At 38.1% G+C, this 17,080-nt stretch overlaps 1 protein-coding gene across 1 annotated transcript; it reads right to left on the bottom strand.

The window, feature by feature from the left end:
• Positions 1-33: 33 nt before the first annotated feature.
• Positions 34-7,777, bottom strand: LOC140935648 (segmentation protein paired-like). Its single transcript, XM_073385219.1, has 4 exons — positions 7,555-7,777; positions 6,027-6,590; positions 3,426-3,607; positions 34-492 (listed from the first exon to the last, which is right to left on the bottom strand). The coding sequence occupies exons 1-4, from the start codon at positions 7,580-7,582 to the stop codon at positions 313-315; spliced, it is 954 nt and encodes a 317-aa protein (XP_073241320.1). The 5' UTR covers positions 7,583-7,777; the 3' UTR covers positions 34-312.
• Positions 7,778-17,080: the final 9,303 nt, after the last annotated feature.

Here is a 17,080-nt window from a genome sequence, read left to right as displayed (position 1 = left end):
AAAAGTACAAAGAGTTTTGGTATTAAATCTGGCTGAAATTTCTAAAGATTTCCTTATTTTTATTTCCACTTTATAAAAAATCACTGAAACAAGGTTTGATTCAGAGCCGTTTGTTACTTGTGAATAAATATTTGTTCGCAGTCTGCGTGCCACACGTGCAGGTGAATACTTTAAATTATGCGCTCATCTTTTATCCAGCTGTGAATATCTCGTAAACCTGTTGATATGAGCCGTTGTACTTCGTGCGGAATACGCTTTTAAATAAATGCTTAACAATGAGCCCATGGTGTCCTCCGCGACCTTGAATGCGCTTTACACATGACCTGGCGGAAAGAATATTCTAGAAGGTCCAGATACCAGCATCAGTGGTGATGTGCGGGGATCTGAGCTCTGTCTGCAAGTGCACTCTTTTGGCTCCTCTGTGATAAGTTTTGTTACATGAATTGTGTGCCTTCTTGCTTTGTTTTTCACTCTTCGGTTTGAGAACCACACCTAACAACGAAAACAAATGAACAAAAAAGAGAGGGCTACTGAGGTTGATTGTCCGGCTACAAAATTCGCAAAGCAGGACGATGTTTTCTTTTAGGCTTAGGCGAAATAATTTAGGGTCGGACCATTAAAAAAGTGATGGGGGGGCGGTGGGGAATTTTCAGCTTGCACGAATTTTTTTTTTCGCTCACTGCTTGTGCAGGAATTTTTTTTCAGGTGAACCCCTCTGCACGAATTTTTTTTCAGACAAATATTGCTTTTTTTTTAACAGTGAAATTTTGATTCATTATCTATGTTTTTGTACTTTATAAATTATTCTACACTCACAACAGATCAAAGGATACAGGCCACTTTAATGCAAAATCTTTTCGAAAATGTACAGACAGTGAGAGAGGAGGAAGCCACTTGGAGTGGACGGCTTCCCTGTGCATTTTTTCAGTCCCTGCCCTCTGGAATTCCTCTCCCACAGCCCATCATAACGATGCCATACTCCATTCACCAATGAAAACCATACGTTGTGGTTCTTAATTTTTGTTAAAAGTACCGTTGGCAGTGTTGCTGTTTATGTCGTTGACAGTTAAAGTTTTAACAGTTACTACTACGTGTGAATGCACGTTTTCATTGTATTATAGAATTCTTATTCGAGGCGGTAAGACCCATCCTCTAACTGTGAGCACAAATAATTCTATAGAATATTTACAAAGCTACCAAATTCTAATATTTATTTATTACAAATTTTATTTTATTATTTTTATTATAATACAGTATACAGTGTATGTTGTAGGTACACTAGCTGCAATTTAAAATAAAAGCAAGCTAGGTTCTAATTGTCTCCTTTCAATAAGAAGAAACTGATTTTTGTTTATTCTTATTGTGCCTGGTAACATCGTTGATTTCTGAAACTCAGACTTTCTGAAAAAGTCACAATTGGATCTTCCTTCTGCATGAATTTTTTTTCTTTACCTAGCTTCTTCCTTGCATGAATTCTTTTTCTTGGCATTTTCCCTTGCATGAATTTTTTTTGTTTTTTTCCCCACCCCCCCTCCCCCTTCCCCCATCACTTTTCTAATGGTCCGTTCCTTAGGGACAGATCGATTATTACGTTCTGGGGGGAGGGGTTGGGGTTTCGGAAGGGGGTACAATTTTCTAGGACTGGCCTTCTATGTAAAAGTTGTCAAACTATATTAAGATTGAAGCAAATCCACGTTTCCCTCAAAAGCAGACAAAAAAATACACTTTGGCGTTTCTTTGTCCGCAACAAAATGTTATCCGTATAAAGCTCGGCCCAGGAAACTATCAGCTATTTCTCCTACCAGGAATATAACGTGCATGTACGCACTTACGGGATACACTTTTCCCATAATATATTGGTATTTTTGTGTTAGGATCTCCTTTATCCTTTTATTGATTAAGTGGAGTGAAATGGATCCGAATGTGGAGCCACAGACCTTGGTTGAGACTTTTGACCAAGCCAACTCCAATTCTATCCCGGAGTATATGTCAGGGCTCTCATAACTTTGTTGACTTATCCTGTGTCAACACATACAGCTGAGCGTAGCTTCAGCGGTATGAAGAGACTGTAAACTCTTTAAAAAGGACTACGACAAACGAGCGATTGAATTCTCTTGCAATTCTGCATATGAGCACAAAGACTTAATTGATATTGATGGCATAATAACAGATTTTGCCTGTCTGAAGGGTACACATCTCGCCCTTTTCTTGTAACCTCCTTCATGGCGTCACTGTTTTACCCTTTTATGCCGTAAACAGTCTGTACCTTACCGATAACACTAGAGATGGCTAAAATAAACAACGAATTTCTGCATTTTCGTTCGTCTTTATTTACTGAGAATGTCCAGCAGAAAACGCAGGAGAAGGCATTTCCGAGACTCTAAATTTAAACATTTTCTGGGGGAGCATGCTCCCAGACTCCCCCAGGTTTGGGGCGCCTTCGGCGCGCTAACTTTTCTTCCCCTACGTGCAGCTTTAAAATCTCCCGCTACGCTGCTGACTGCTGACTACAGGTATCTTATAGCTTATGAAATCAATGCCTAAGGATGGAAGAAGAGACTTGGTCTAGACGGGGTTGGAGGGCGAGGGTGTATTTTTAAAATTGCTATATATTTCCAGGAGGGGGTACTACTTTCATTGGTAATTATTTTTTAGGGAGAAAGTTTTGATATACCACACTTTTCTGAAAACCCCCGCCCCCCTCCGGGACGTAATAAACGATCGGTCCCTTGGCTTTTTTGAACGGTGGTAAAACCCTGCCATCATAATCCTGTTTTTTTTCGCCTGCTATATTTCTCTCATGAAATCTTCTCATGTTCAAATAGGTTGCAATTGTATCGTTTAGCTTGTCCATCTACTCCTTCTCCGCTCGTCCCCTCATTACTAAGTATTCTGAAAATTATAGTGAGTCGTTTTTAATTATAAATTATTATAATTTTGAAGCCGAGAAATAAATTGTACAGTTTGTTTTTGATAAAAGGGGATTCGAAATAGCAAGTTTAAACTAAGAAAAAGAGAAATCTGCTCATCTGGCTACACTGGGTAAACAAAACGTACGAGGTCTATTTTCTCCAGGAACTCTGGGAGACTGTGTGCCTGAGACTGGGAGAATGTTTGGGCATTGCTTCAAATGGGAACCATTAAATTACAGTGACTCTCTAGTAATGCTTTTTTAAGCCATCATCTAGCCAAGGCTGAACTCTGAACTCCCTCAACATAAACGTTTTTCCGACTGGGGCCCTGTGATGCAAAAACTAGTGCGGCGCGCTCTCAAAATTTGTTTCGAACCAGCGATTTCGTGAATTATTAGAGAGATTTAATTTTAAGTCAGGCCATGAACGGGATGTCCAGAGGTTCCTAAAAAGCAACGATTTTGCCTGTTAAAAGAAACCAGTTTACGTTACAATTCAAATGGGTTTGTTCACCTGAATTCTTGACTCATCGACTCCAAGTTTTTTAGCTAACTGATCTCTTTCTGAAGAAGTTGGATATTGATTAACTGCAAACGCTGCCTCGAGTTCTTGCCGTTGATTACTCGTGTATTTCATGCGTTCCCTTCTCATGAATTGCAGCGGATAAATCACTTGAGCTGGAGGACAATGCAGATCTAGAGGATAGGAAACATTCTTTAGCACGATAGGCAAAAAAAAGAATACTCATAAGGACATTCGTTGGCAAATAAATTTGTCAACTCAACTTATGATTTAAATTGAATGTCGTGACACATTTTGTACGACCTAGGCTGGACACTCTAATTTGAGGTAAACCCCAACTTGATTCTGGTCTGTAATTATACGGCTATTTGACGTTTGATAATAAAATTAAACATTTTAAAATGCAAACCATAAATGACCAAAATAGAGGATGATAATTTCAGTAATTATTCATTCCCTGGTTTACTACTGATAAAAGTGAAATCATATAAGCAACATCCGGTTTTAGTGCTATTCAAGAACCTTCTTTGTAAGGAGACTATGTGTTCCTTGTTCTAAATCACTCATTGTGTTAAACATATGCCTATGTATTTTCTGCTCTTATTTCTGGGATTTTCAGTTTACGACAATTTATATAATAAATAAATAAATTCTTATGACTATCAGGAAACTAAAGGAGCATTGGTTTAAAACTGAGTCTATTCGTCCTTACAATCACAAACAAATAAACAATTAGACTCACATATTTACAAAGAGGACTAAGCATGTAGTTCTTCTGTTGGTAGCGAAATACTAAAATAGTAGAGCTATCTTTCGTTCGCTTATAGTTACATTCATTTATTCTTAGTAATATCCTAATATTTTTTACCAGCACTTGTTCAGTTGTCTTGCAGTCAGATTTTACATGTTTTTAAAACGTTCTGTAAACTGTGAACATTCTTGTCGAGAAAGCACACAAGAAAGCACTTATTTGATATTTTGCCGTCTGTTATATTTGTAAAGAATCAGTGATACTTTTTTTTATCACCTTCTCTTCGCCTGAACTGATCAGATTTGAAAATTAACCTTCTTAGTCAAAGGAATCATGGTTAAATCATTTCAATGTCAAAGACATCTCCTCAGTTATATATGGTAAGCCAGGTTACCATGAGCTGAATACTGCTACACCGTGCAATAAAGTCAGCTAAAAGTAAGAGTACGGGCTTTAGGAACATTTACCTTAAACCAGGGAAAATGTTTACGGCTTTGATTTATTTCTAAAAGTTAATATTGTATAGGGAGATGTGTTGTTCCAGTAGGGAAAAGACTTTGGACTAGGAAAGGTCAAGGAACAACACATTCGTATCATTTGTTAGACCTGGATGAATTGAATATATGGCTTGGCAGTCTTGAGTAAATCATGTGATGTGATTTAAGGCAATAATACAGCAAGCCACTAGAGTTATATATTAAAGACATTTTTACATAGATCACAATTTTCATAGGTAAGAAACTTATAGCAAGGGTGGTTACTTCATTTGCAAATGATTAATGAATTCTTGCTACCGTTTATGTGTATTAAAAAGCTACTAACGGTACTTGTTAAGCGGTTTTTTGCCATTAAACAGAATTCTAACATGATGCGTTCATGAATAGTTACAAGAAGGCATTAAAAGACTGGAAGGATGCCAGCTTTGTTGATTCAGTCGGTTAGGAGTACGTGTCTAGCTTTGGGGTGCTAGAGAAGTATTCGTGAACATGAAGCCAACTTGAAAGCAATCATTTTTACACCTTGCAATCTTAGATGCGAGAAAATTACGTTTTGCTATGTACCCTTCGTCCAGGATGGTGTTTCTTTTATATTTGTAACAATTATGCTTTTATGGATTTTCAAGAGTCTTCAGTGTAAGGTACCGTTGAGGCCGTTGACGTTTAAGCCTCACCAACTCACAACCAGACTCAAGAAATCTTCTGTGATCAATTTCTGTCCATGTAAAAGAGTGTTTCTGGGAAAGGGATCAACCGACCAGCCACTGATCTACCTTTTCTTCAAAAGAGAATCATCAACTAAATAAAACCATTCATATTGTCAAGCCAATTCCAAAATGGGTCAGCCAGTAAAGGTGCTTTTCTCGACCACTGAAGATAGGTAACAAAGCATTTCCATGACTTTATAGGCGTGGGTTAATCTAAATCAAGTCTAGATTTCGTTTGTGGAAAAGACTTACAAAAGGTGTCGTAAAAAGCAAGCTATCCCAGTACTTTGTAACCCTGCTTAGTTCAACCACAAGAGACATATACTGCACTTACAACCATTCATAATCTTTGAATGAAACCGTATGCCCCTGGGAGTCAAATGAAACCTTCCAGATAGTGTTCTTGCGTGATACTCTGATTTGTCTTACACTGATAATTTTCTAATTCATTTTGGACTTCTTCTGTGAAGTAAGACTGTTACTGAGTAGGATTATAGTTTCAAACAAAGAAGAAACAATAATGCCCAGGTTTATGTGGACCAAATGAGTCCATAATTCAGTCAGAGATTCTGAGGGGAAATCTGCAGGGAAAGAGGCTGTCTCAGGGGCAAGATCCTGTTAAAATTTAAGCACAAACCTTCATATTGGTGGTCTTCTCCCGGTCCCTCATTGCTTTCTAAAGACGAAAGTGAAGACACTGACGAAGATGTCGACAAAGATGATTGCCTCTTAGTCGGGAGGTTCAGGATGCTGGCGATCGAGTAGGAATTACTATTGGTTGGTTGTTGGACTCCTTCTGCATGCACTCTTGCTTGTTTATCTTTGTTATTCAACAAGCGGCTGATGGAACTCAAAGACGGGATATTTTCTAAACGGCATATGTTGTCTTGGAGCAGACGGTCTCGTATCTCCCATGAATATATCCCAGGGTGTTCTTTCAAGTACTGATCGACTCGTCGTGCTATCTGAGGAGTGATTACTCGAGGTCTGCCAACACCTTTTCCACCAGGTTGAATCGAGCCAGTCTTTCGATATTTGGACAACAGTTTACTGATACAACCGTGAGTGATCCGCAAACGACGGCTTATGGCACAAGGCCGGACGCCTTGAAGAGCTAACCTGAGAACTTCGAGACGAATTTCTTTTGGAAGTGGCTTGCCATTTACATACGTGCCTCCAAGCTGATTCACATGATCTGGCCCTAAAAGAAACATTTGTAAGCTTGTGATTTGACTTTTTCCTACAAAAGAATCTGTACGTGCTTCAGATAAGAAATACTGCTGGTCGCCTTGGTGACTAAGGAAAGTTATGCTAAGAGCAGTAAATTTTTTCTAGATTTCTTCTGTAGAACGAGGAGATTATACCACGGATGAAGAGCAACGTCAATAAATGTCATGTTTGACTGATAAATCGTCGTTAATTGAGCATCTTATGTCGTAAATATGTAGAAGTCCATGCCTCAGTCTTACAAGTCCTTCTGACAAGTCATGATTAACCCGGTACTTCAAGATCATAGTGAGACAGGCTGTATCTGGCATTCAGTAGCAGGTCCTTTCAATCATAATATTTACTTGAATCTCTAACTGATTTTTTCCTTAAATGTTATGAGTTTATCATTGGATGCTCGAGTATGCGGCACACAAAGGCACCGGAAAGAAAGATGCGTTAAGTGGTGTGTGGCAGATCGAAAAATCGTAATGTATGCAATTTAACCTCATGGCTATTCTCTGAAATAAGGTATTGGAGAATATACGAGTATTACAAACAGCGAAAAAAAAAACTTGCATTGCATATACGAGGTCCATGCTACACAATTCACAGTTCAGAACACTGTGTATTAAAAACATTTAAATCGTGACTAGCGTCCGGGGCGCAAACCAAGCTTATATTCATAGAAACTTCTATTAGCGGTCGGGCAGCACACAGCAAATAATTCTCGCATTGCATTTCTTAGTGCAGCCCTTTCAACATTGTTTATAAATGTATGAACTCGTTTTTGTTTTTAGTGTCAAAGTTCTTTGTAGTTGATGTCCTTTTAATCATTCTCTTAAATTTAATGTAGTATGAGCTACATTGCCGCAGGCCTCTCATGAGACATTATGGGAGCATGGCATTGAAGCAGGGCCAAAGTCATTCTACCTCAGATCACTGAACGATTATCTCACCTGCACCTGTACAAGAAGAACCTTCCATTAATTAAGCACAGTTCACCCTTGATGTCTAGAAACCGTGTCTACTTGTATCAAATTGATACATTTTCCTGTTTGTTGTCTAGCCGGCGCACGAACGGTTAAATTGAAAAATACAGCCCGAAACGTTCCGGCTTCCATTCGGAAAACTTTCGGCACTGTCGTCACACTACGACAGATCTTCGCGATTGCCGTAGTTTTCCACCGCCTGCACTCGTTAAAGGCAATCGTCACGAAATGTCACATTGTTTGGAGATGGTTTAGAAATAACCACGTGTCTCCGTCTACGTCATTAAATGATATTTTTGATATCAAGCAATTAGATCGAGGTCTGCTTAATAACGAGAAGTCACGCGAACGATCGGTTTAATTTTCTTATCTGAATTTGATGCAACTGATCGACTCCCCCAACTTAACTCTTGACGTTGGTAGGGGCAGGCGGCAATATATTTTATCAAAAATATCCACAGCTAGCTTAAAGAAACTACAGTAGAGCAAGTGTTCCAATTGTTTATACTATTTGGCCATGAATACTTTATACTTCCACTGCTTGTACCGCGCATTAATTTTTCAAAAGGGCCAACAAACTTCCGCCTAATTTACCAAAACATCCTCAATCTCGTCTTCAGTTGAACTTCAACTTTAAAATCAAGCCTTAACATAACTCAGCCGCCATATTTTTATAACACTCATCACGAGTTGTTAGCTTTTGTTAACACACACACGTGCACGTTAGAAACCAGCAAATGTTGGGAAATAAAACAGTGCTGATGTAAGAAAAAAATGTTTCCCTCCACTGCTAAGATTGCGCCGGTGTCGATATGTTGCCGTACTTACTATGATTAGTACTTGACGTCTTCAGCGCTCGATTTCACGCGAACGTCTCTCTTTGTCTCATGTAAACAGTATTTCAGAATATCACTTTCCTTTGATAACTGTTATCTTGAAAATTGTATTCCCATTGAGGGGTGGAGCGGGGGTCAAGAGGGTCGAGTGATGAAGGAATCAGAACGTGAAAAAGGGGCCTGTTACCAGAAGTCCAAAAACCACCTTCCATTTCAAACCTATGTAATGGCCTTTTTACATGGGCAGCTTAACATAAGACCCATTTTAGACTACTCAGATTTTTCTGCGAGTAAGAAAACCGCCGCTCCATCTTTGTGCGCATTCCTTAATATGATATAGGCTTATATGAGACAAAACTTCATGTCAAGAGTTCAAAAAACGAAAACCATTTGGTGTGTTCTGTTACGCGATTTTTGCTGATTTAGTCTTGTGCGCAACAGTCTTTGTTTGCATCAAAATCGGTCCAAAAACCGTGCCATGAATACAAATAATGCTCGTTAAAAATATTGTCTTGATGTTTTGATATTGGGCTATGCATATGGCGCTGATAACATATAACAACTTTTCAGTGAAGCGAAAGGACTCAGGGGTAGGAAGCGACGAAAACTCTAAAAAAACCTTCCAGAGGTATTTTTATGAAGGCCACTAAAACACGTTTACCAATGCTCTGTTTGTCACTCGAACGCGTCTTTCGGATCAATCTGTTTATGACCCCATATTCACCTGCAGCTTTACGTGATCAAAACAATATTTTCATCCTTCCAAACGCTCCCACTTCATGCGTGTCTTGTGGTCGTGAAAGCGGAAATCGAAACAACGAAGGCCGGAAATCAACCCCCAAGTTCGTTTCATAGAATTCGCCTGCCATTCATCTTCATTCAATGAAGTGGGCTTCAAGGTTTTGTGATACATCCTTTTGGTGGAAAAGAAAGAAAGCCATGTGGTGACAAATTAATCGCAAAGATTTGTCAACTTGATTCCAGGTGACGTGTTTTAACAAGTTGGGGTGGATTTTTTTAACGTGGAGTATTTGAATGAAATAACATGGGCTTTTTTCAACTTTATTTCAAGCAGTATTTACAACACCAACATAACTGTTTTTATCAAGGTTAAAAATTCGAGGCGAAGTGCGAGAATTTTTACACTTGATAATTCACGGGCTGTGAGTGTTTTGAATAGCCTTAAAAACTATCCCCGAAAAGTTTTGCTTCTGTGGTATTGCTAAATAACGTATTTCTCTTTTTTAAACGAGTTTATTGAAAAAGCTGAAACAAAAGCAACCCAGAAAACAACGGTTGTCATGATCAGATGCACAGTTATGCAAATACATTATGAAAATGAAGTAGACAAGTTAAGCGTCTACTTGCCTTCACGATACCGCTATCCATAGGAAATTTCACTTCCACAGTTAATAAACGTATAGCTAGTGTACAAGAGGAGAGGATTACTCGTGGAGAGTGTCACGAAATCTATCTTTACGCGACATAGAAGGCATTGATTATTTTACATAATTGCAAACTGGTAATTGTCTTATGACTCATTCTACCCTTGGTAAGCAGTCGTATCTTAGATTGTTTTAGTTGTCTTCTATCATATTTTAGTGGTAAAGGTTGGATCTCAACCAGTCAGCAACTAATTTTAGCTCACTATTTAATAATCTTTCAAGAACATTCAGGTCCTTAAAGCAGAAGTAGATGTTGGAGTCATCAGCAAAAATGTGAAATTCGCCTTGCCATTTTGGGTAGATTAATGTGTATAAGGGAAACAACAATGACACCAAAACAGTTCCTTGAGGAACATCAAAAGTTCTAGGATTATTATAAGTGTTATAACCATTTACACACACAAACTGTTTTCTATTGAAAAGATAAGATTGAGGCCAATCATTAACAATACCTCCTTGCCATTATGGTCTAGCTTATATAGCAGCATTGAATTATTCCACAGTGTCAAATGCCTTTCTTAAGTCAAGGAAACAATTCCCAAGTCAATTACAAACAATTTTCCTTTGGTTGATGGAATCAAGTGTAGATTCAGGAATCAGGTTAAATAAGGACATGAGAGGTTGAATAGTTTTCTGGAAACCAAGTCATGATGATGGTCTCCATGCTGCCTTGATGCAAAAGAATGGTTTTAATAAGTTGTTCTTCAGATCCTGTTAAATAAGATAGTAAGGGACACAGTCAGCAACTTTTGAAATTGGATTCCCACTTATGTTTATACACAAGTAGGTATTTAACAGCTATTTCACTCGCCCTTGTTGGGTATATGATGATAAATAGCAAACGAATTAAAAGTGTATTAATTAAAGAGCCGATTTAGCTATATTAATGATCTCAAATCCGACAAGAGCAACTAGAGAATTTGAATAATTGGCTGCTATATCTAAATTCTGTTTTGTTAAGGTAGATTTATCACAGATATGATCACAATGACTTAGAAGAATATGGTGAAGGAGAAAATTCCATTCATTTAATTCAAAAATTCATTTTATTCAGGACAATTACAAGTTGGAAAATTGGTGTTAAAATCCACTGTAACAAAAAGACTGTTCTTTTCATTGGACAGTTGGTGAAAGATAAGCTCCATGTACTCCATGAAGCTTGCTAGGCTGTAGGATGGATGCCTATAGGCAGAGCAACAGAGGGTACTTTTTGCCATGGAGTTTCTTATCTTATCCAGATTGGACTCAAAATCATCCTCAGACCTGTAGAGTTCATAATTATCTTTGAAACAATGGCATAATATGCAACACCACCGGCTTTAGACTTGGAAGTTCATCAATATCAGCATCTAAACTTTTTAAGCTTTCTTGAGACAAAGAATGAAAGGTTTATCACCCTTTCAGCAGATTGCTCCAATGGGGATGAATGGATCTAACTGAACTGGGAGTATTTATTTATCATAATTAATGCAAGAATTCATGGGCTCAAAATAATCTGGGCAAGATTTTCAAATAGGGCAAGGTATCAAATTGTGATGGCCTATTCTGCAGTTCATAAGATTTATCAATTCCAAATCCCCAAGAGGAAGAAAATGGGAAAAAAACAACGAGACAATTCTTGTAGTTTCAGTCGTCAGCACTTGAATGCAATTGCTGGGAATTCACTGATACTCGGAACCTGCATTACATTTGTAATGGATCCAATGCTTCCAATGACACAAAAAATGCCACAAACATTACTTAACTTAATGTGCCTTTTAATGCTCAGAGTTAGGTGGTTCATTGGTACAGACATTTCTGACTCACCCTGAGGTTAGCAATAAGTTATAGTTAATAATCAGCTGATTAAACGAAAAAATTAGCAATCTTCCCTCGATCTTTATTTGAGCTTGCTCTTTGTTTTCAGATGGCTGGAAGAAGTGGGGTAGCAAGCTGCACCAACCAAGTCTACAACTAAAGAAGGTAAAGACCAAATTAACTGAGGTCTTGGTACTGTCAACAAAGAGTTACATAGTTCACTGGTTTCAATGCCAAAGCAGAATACCATTAGGTTGGGTGCAGGGTAATGCCCTCTGAAAGCTGCAGGCATTGAGATAGAATTGATGGGGGTATTGGGATTGCTTGAAGGTAACAGATACTAATTTCTCTAATAATGACTTTGAGTACTTTTGGGTTGTAATTTTGCCGAAAATCGATCCGCAGTTCTACCCAGCAGCTCTGTAACATCCCCCAAGCCCTACTTACGATCCTGATGATCTTATTGAATTTCTGGAAAGGCTTGTGAAACACTTCTTTCCAGTGAGATAACCGGATGCTATACTTTTGTTCAAAGCCAGCTTGCTAAATCGCTAACCGGGGTATCAGGAATCTTGCAAATTTTTGCTACCAATGTGCCATTATAGTTTGGCAGTATCCACCGCATGCATGGACTTGTTAAATCAGACCACAAATTTATATATATTAAGAGTACTGAATTCAGAGACACCCATGGTCACTATAAAATGGCAATGTACGCTTATTTCAACTGGTCCATTCAACTGGTCCATTTTTTTGGCGGATGCCAATTTGGAATTTGCAGTGGAGTTGTTCAAGCATTTAATTAAGTCACCTTTTTTTAGCGAGTTCTTCTCCGTTCTCAGAGTCAGGCAATCATCAAACGATTCAGTCATCATGTCCCTTCGGGTTTAACTTTAATTGAATAAAAAGACAATGTATCAAGATTGTGACTTAGGCAGAACCAGATTGATATAACACCGATTGAGAATACTGAACAAGCATGTTACGTCAACTAAACAATGGTGGACAACAGTCAATACTACAAGCGAAAGAAAGTCTAAACAACTGGAGGAACCTCTCAGTTTTCTTGTTGTTTTGTGAGGAAGTAAACATATATTCTCAATTAAACTGCTCAAAAACTTTTTGATATTGCTGATTTTACAAGGGCGTTCACTTTTAAGTTCCTTTCCACCCCAAAAGGACGAAAGCAGGACCAGATAGTTTAAACACATTTTAGTTTCGGAGAGAGTTTGCTGCTAAATTGGTCCCGGTCATGAAGTTTTTCTTACTCTTTCTGTTAAATTCCAAATTGTGGTACAAATTTGGAAATTAATCAATATCGATCCTAGTTCTAAGGAATACCCTCTTTGAACCAGTAAAGCCATATTTCTGTCACGAATCGTATAATTTACCTTTTTGAGAAGATAGTAATGTCAGTAATGTTTATCAAATGGAAATCAAGCCATTCATTAGCTCATCGAAAAGCCCAGATCGATTATATATAAAGAGGGTCAGAAACGATAGTTTTTTTTTCCATACAAATCGTTACATTTCGAATGTTACGCAAAAATGCCGATGCTCATATTTCGAGCTTGGGCTATGAACCTATTGAAAGTGCGCAAGGGTAATTGGTGCAGGTGGCTCACAGGGGGTGACCAAGCAATGTTATCAAAAGTCAACACGTGGTTGAAATGGCCTAAAATGAAAGAGGCAGACTGTGTTAGACTGTTTGCAATTGCCTTCTCAAAGGTTTTTGATTCAGTTAGTCTAGCTATTATATTTAACAAATTAAAAGAGGTATCCATTAATCCTTATACTATTTACTGGATATTTTTTTTCCTCGAAGACTCCAGAGACTTGTATCTAATGGTACTATGTCTTCTCCTGGTCCATAATTAGGGGTGTTCCTCAGGGTACTATTTTGGGACCAGTTTATTTGAATTGAGTTGTACGACATCTGTCCGGTCAACAGCATGAAGTCTATGCCAACGATCTAGCCTTAAGCATTATGGTTAAGGGAAGTGACACGGGACGAAAAAACGGATTTACCGAACGTCAAAGGTGAAGTCAAACGCGCGATAAAGGCCACCTTTGCACACCTTTGTACAACTTTGACGCGCGACAAATGTTTACCTTTGCCCGCGGTCAAAGGCGCGTCTTCAGGCGATAAAGGCCGTTTTTGTCACGCCTTTAACCCCTACCTTTGACGCGCGTCAAAGGTATATTTCATTAGCATTTGTACCCCTATCAAAGGCGTCGTCAAATATGTCTGAGATTCAGGCCAAAGGTGTGACAAAAGCGCGGCAAAGTTATGTCTGTGATTAAAGTCAAAGGCTTGTGAAAAGTGTCGTCAAAAGTGTCTGAGCCTCAGGTCAAATGTGTGACAAAGTTGTCGTCAAATGCGTGTGTGATTTAAGTCAAAGGTTTAACAAAGGTGTTGCCAAATATGTTTGTTTTTTTTCCTCCCCTCGCATCGCGCCTCTCGCTCGTCTCGCGCTTCGCGTGAATTCCTCGTTCTCCTCGCGTTTCGCGCGAATGCCGCGTTATTGCCTCGCTAGTCATAAGCGCTTGATATACAGGCTCAAGATGGCTCTTGACAGGCTAGAATCCAACTTGAGATTTTCAGTCAAATTCAATTGCGAACTGGATACCGTTTAAAAAGGTGGACAGATAAGAGATTGAGTTCTTAATCTTGTACTTTATTGTCCTAAAACCTCACTTGATGATTAGAAAGATGAATAATTCCGATTAAAACTTTTTTAAACGCATAAAAATGGTTTTTTAAAACATTTTCACGATTTATTGTCTAAAGTACTCAATGCAGTTTGTCAATGGACAATCATAATTACATAATGACTGCCGCAAATTTTTGAAGCACTATAAATGTTCCACATTCACGCTGTTGTCACGGACGGCAACCTGCAAAACAGTTTAAAACACTCTTTCACGAAAGCCAGTGCTAAAATCATGGTAAGTAAGAAATGTTCTTGATCAGGAGCCTATCTGTCTTGATGTTATCTTTGCGAAGATTTTCATTCTAGAGTGCTTTTGACTCTTGATGTAAGTGAAAGACAAACGCCATGTATCTAACTTCAATCTTCCTCTGTCGTGTGCTTTTCTTTCCCACTGGAGACTTATCACTTTGCCTTGCTTCTTTTATCTGTGAAATAATTGTAAAAAAACATAGAAATTTGAGATAAAAAGCTCAGTCATAGTGTTTTAAATAAATTTTTTGGCCCCACTCCCTTTTTACTATCTCTCCTTTTCTTCAGAAAATCCCCCTTTCTCTTTACCTTTATCAAAACTTAAAGACCCTGTTAAAAATGTGTAGCGAACCTAATGCTTTTGAATGGAAACATTACATTTCGTGTACATGTATTGTCATTAAGTTCGTCACCTGTGAAATTTGACGTTTGAATCGAGCCTTATTATCACATAATAAAGTCCAGGAAAATTCAATCAAAATTTCCCTCTATGCCCAAAGCTTAAAATTAAACTAAAGAAACACTTTATATTATACCTAGCCTGCATAACAAGCGTTTCCAATCGAGTTATTGCGCGAGTTAGCCCCTCCCGGCCCCTCCTTCCTCTTTTTTTGCCCTCTTGCACAAAACTCGCACGGAAAAAGCTTGTTACGCGGCTATTTTTCTACCTTTTTTAACCCCCAAAGTTATTGTCCAGTAACAATAATGAAGGGACAGCTCGGTATGTTTGAATGATTGTTATTAAATGTTGAAACATACCCACTGTAGTGGTAAAAAAATCAATGGAATATTTTAAAAATTAATTATGCAGTATGAGCCCATTACGTATAGAACCCAGGAAATCAATAGAAAGAGATACTCACGTTCGCAAAACATCCAAAGTCTTCAAATAATCACACTTCTTTGTTTGATAAACTGCACTGAATCCTGTTCAAATAAGCTTATGTACTTGCTTCAGTAATATGCCCATCAAAGTCTGGTACAGACATTTTTATTGAAGTACACTGTCAATGAAAAAAGATATATGTAAGTCTTATATTATTTCATTACCTGAGTAGTTCTCGCAGATAAATATAAACTGTTAGAAAAACCAGAGTTGGTTAATCTTTATGTTAGTAGGTTCTCGCATGAAGTTTTGAGTTGAATTGCATTGTGAAATATAAGCCAGGCATTACTTTTGCAGAAATGCATTAACCCTATTAAGAAAAAGGGCTTGATCTAATGTAAACTCTACTGTGATACAGAAAGATTTTTATAGTTTACTGAACCAGATTTAACGATCCGAAAAGCTCCCAAGCACGATATACACGCCAGTTCGGAGTTGGTTTCTGTAAGCTTAACATAGTAAAACAACTATGAAGTTTGAAGAAGAACTATTGCATGCACGCATAGAAAAGAATGACACGTACCTTTTGAACAAGTTTGTAGTCTAAACTCTATCAGAGATAAGGGCGAAAATATTTGTTAAAAAAAAGCTGGACTGCTTCGTACAAAAAAGCAGCTTTTGTTTTCTTCAGATCTGCGTAGTTTGTTTGTTTGCGCGGGCGGAGAGAGTTTGCAGCCGCGACAATTTCGCGCCAAAAACAGGGTGACTTGCTTGGGTTCAGTCTTCCATCGTCCAGTTGTTGAGTCATTGTTTTGCGTCGCTATCATTTATTCATCGTATATTAATCGATCAAGGGGAAAATGATCCACTGAAGATAAGACAAAAACAAAACTCACTTAATTCACCTCGAAAAAGTACATATTCCAGAACATTTTCAAAAATAATTATAAACACCAATTACAATGATTACCAGCCTGTGTTCGGTATTGTCGTATAAATATCTTTAAAACAGTATTTAAATACAGCTCTTTAATTTCCTTTCTTAAAATCAGTTTCGACATAAGTGTTTGTAGAAGTAATTCATTGCATATTTGCTCTTACCTTTACACCATTCAAAAGTGTTGTAAAAGTGTAGCGGTCGTATTTGACTTCATTTTTGACTAGCATCAAAGGTGTGGTCACAGCCACTACTCTTTTGACTTTATCTTTGACGTGCGTCAAAGGTAAAGTCAAAGTTACCAGCATATTTGACAACGCCTTTGATAAGGGTTAAAGGAATAGCAAAGCATTGATGCATTTGACTTGATCTTTGACGCACGTCAAAGGAGAAGTCAAAGTTGTTACCAATTTGACTTCACCTTTACCGAGGTCAAAGGAGTAAGCACAGAGGTTATATATTTGGCGACATCTTTGACGCGCGTCAAAGGTGACGTCAAAGCCAATACCATATTTGATTTAACTTTTGACGCGTGTCAAAAGTGTCGTAAATCCAATTTTTCGTCCCGTGCATGATGACTGTACCCCTGTTGAAGTAGAGTATATCCTTACTTTTACAGATAACAGAAGGATGACAATCTCATATGAGACTAGAGAAATGATTGCTACGGGGAAAACCGAAAGGCCTTC

Source organism: Porites lutea, chromosome 4 (assembly GCF_958299795.1).
Source record: "Porites lutea chromosome 4, jaPorLute2.1, whole genome shotgun sequence".
Taxonomy (NCBI): domain Eukaryota; kingdom Metazoa; phylum Cnidaria; class Anthozoa; order Scleractinia; family Poritidae; genus Porites; species Porites lutea.
Note: the sequence above shows the minus strand (reverse complement) of the source record. Positions and strands in the feature narration are given on the sequence as shown.

Excerpts from the sequence above, each read along its gene's own strand:
- LOC140935648 (XM_073385219.1), bottom strand. The coding sequence starts at position 7,582 with ATGGAAGGTTCTTCTTGTACAGGTGCAG. Across the intron at positions 3,608-6,026 it reads AGAAGACCACCAATATGAAG|ATCTGCATTGTCCTCCAGCT; the intron begins GTTTGTGCTTAA and ends CCTATCCTCTAG. Across the intron at positions 493-3,425 it reads TCGATGAGTCAAGAATTCAG|GTGTGGTTCTCAAACCGAAG; the intron begins GTGAACAAACCC and ends TTTCGTTGTTAG.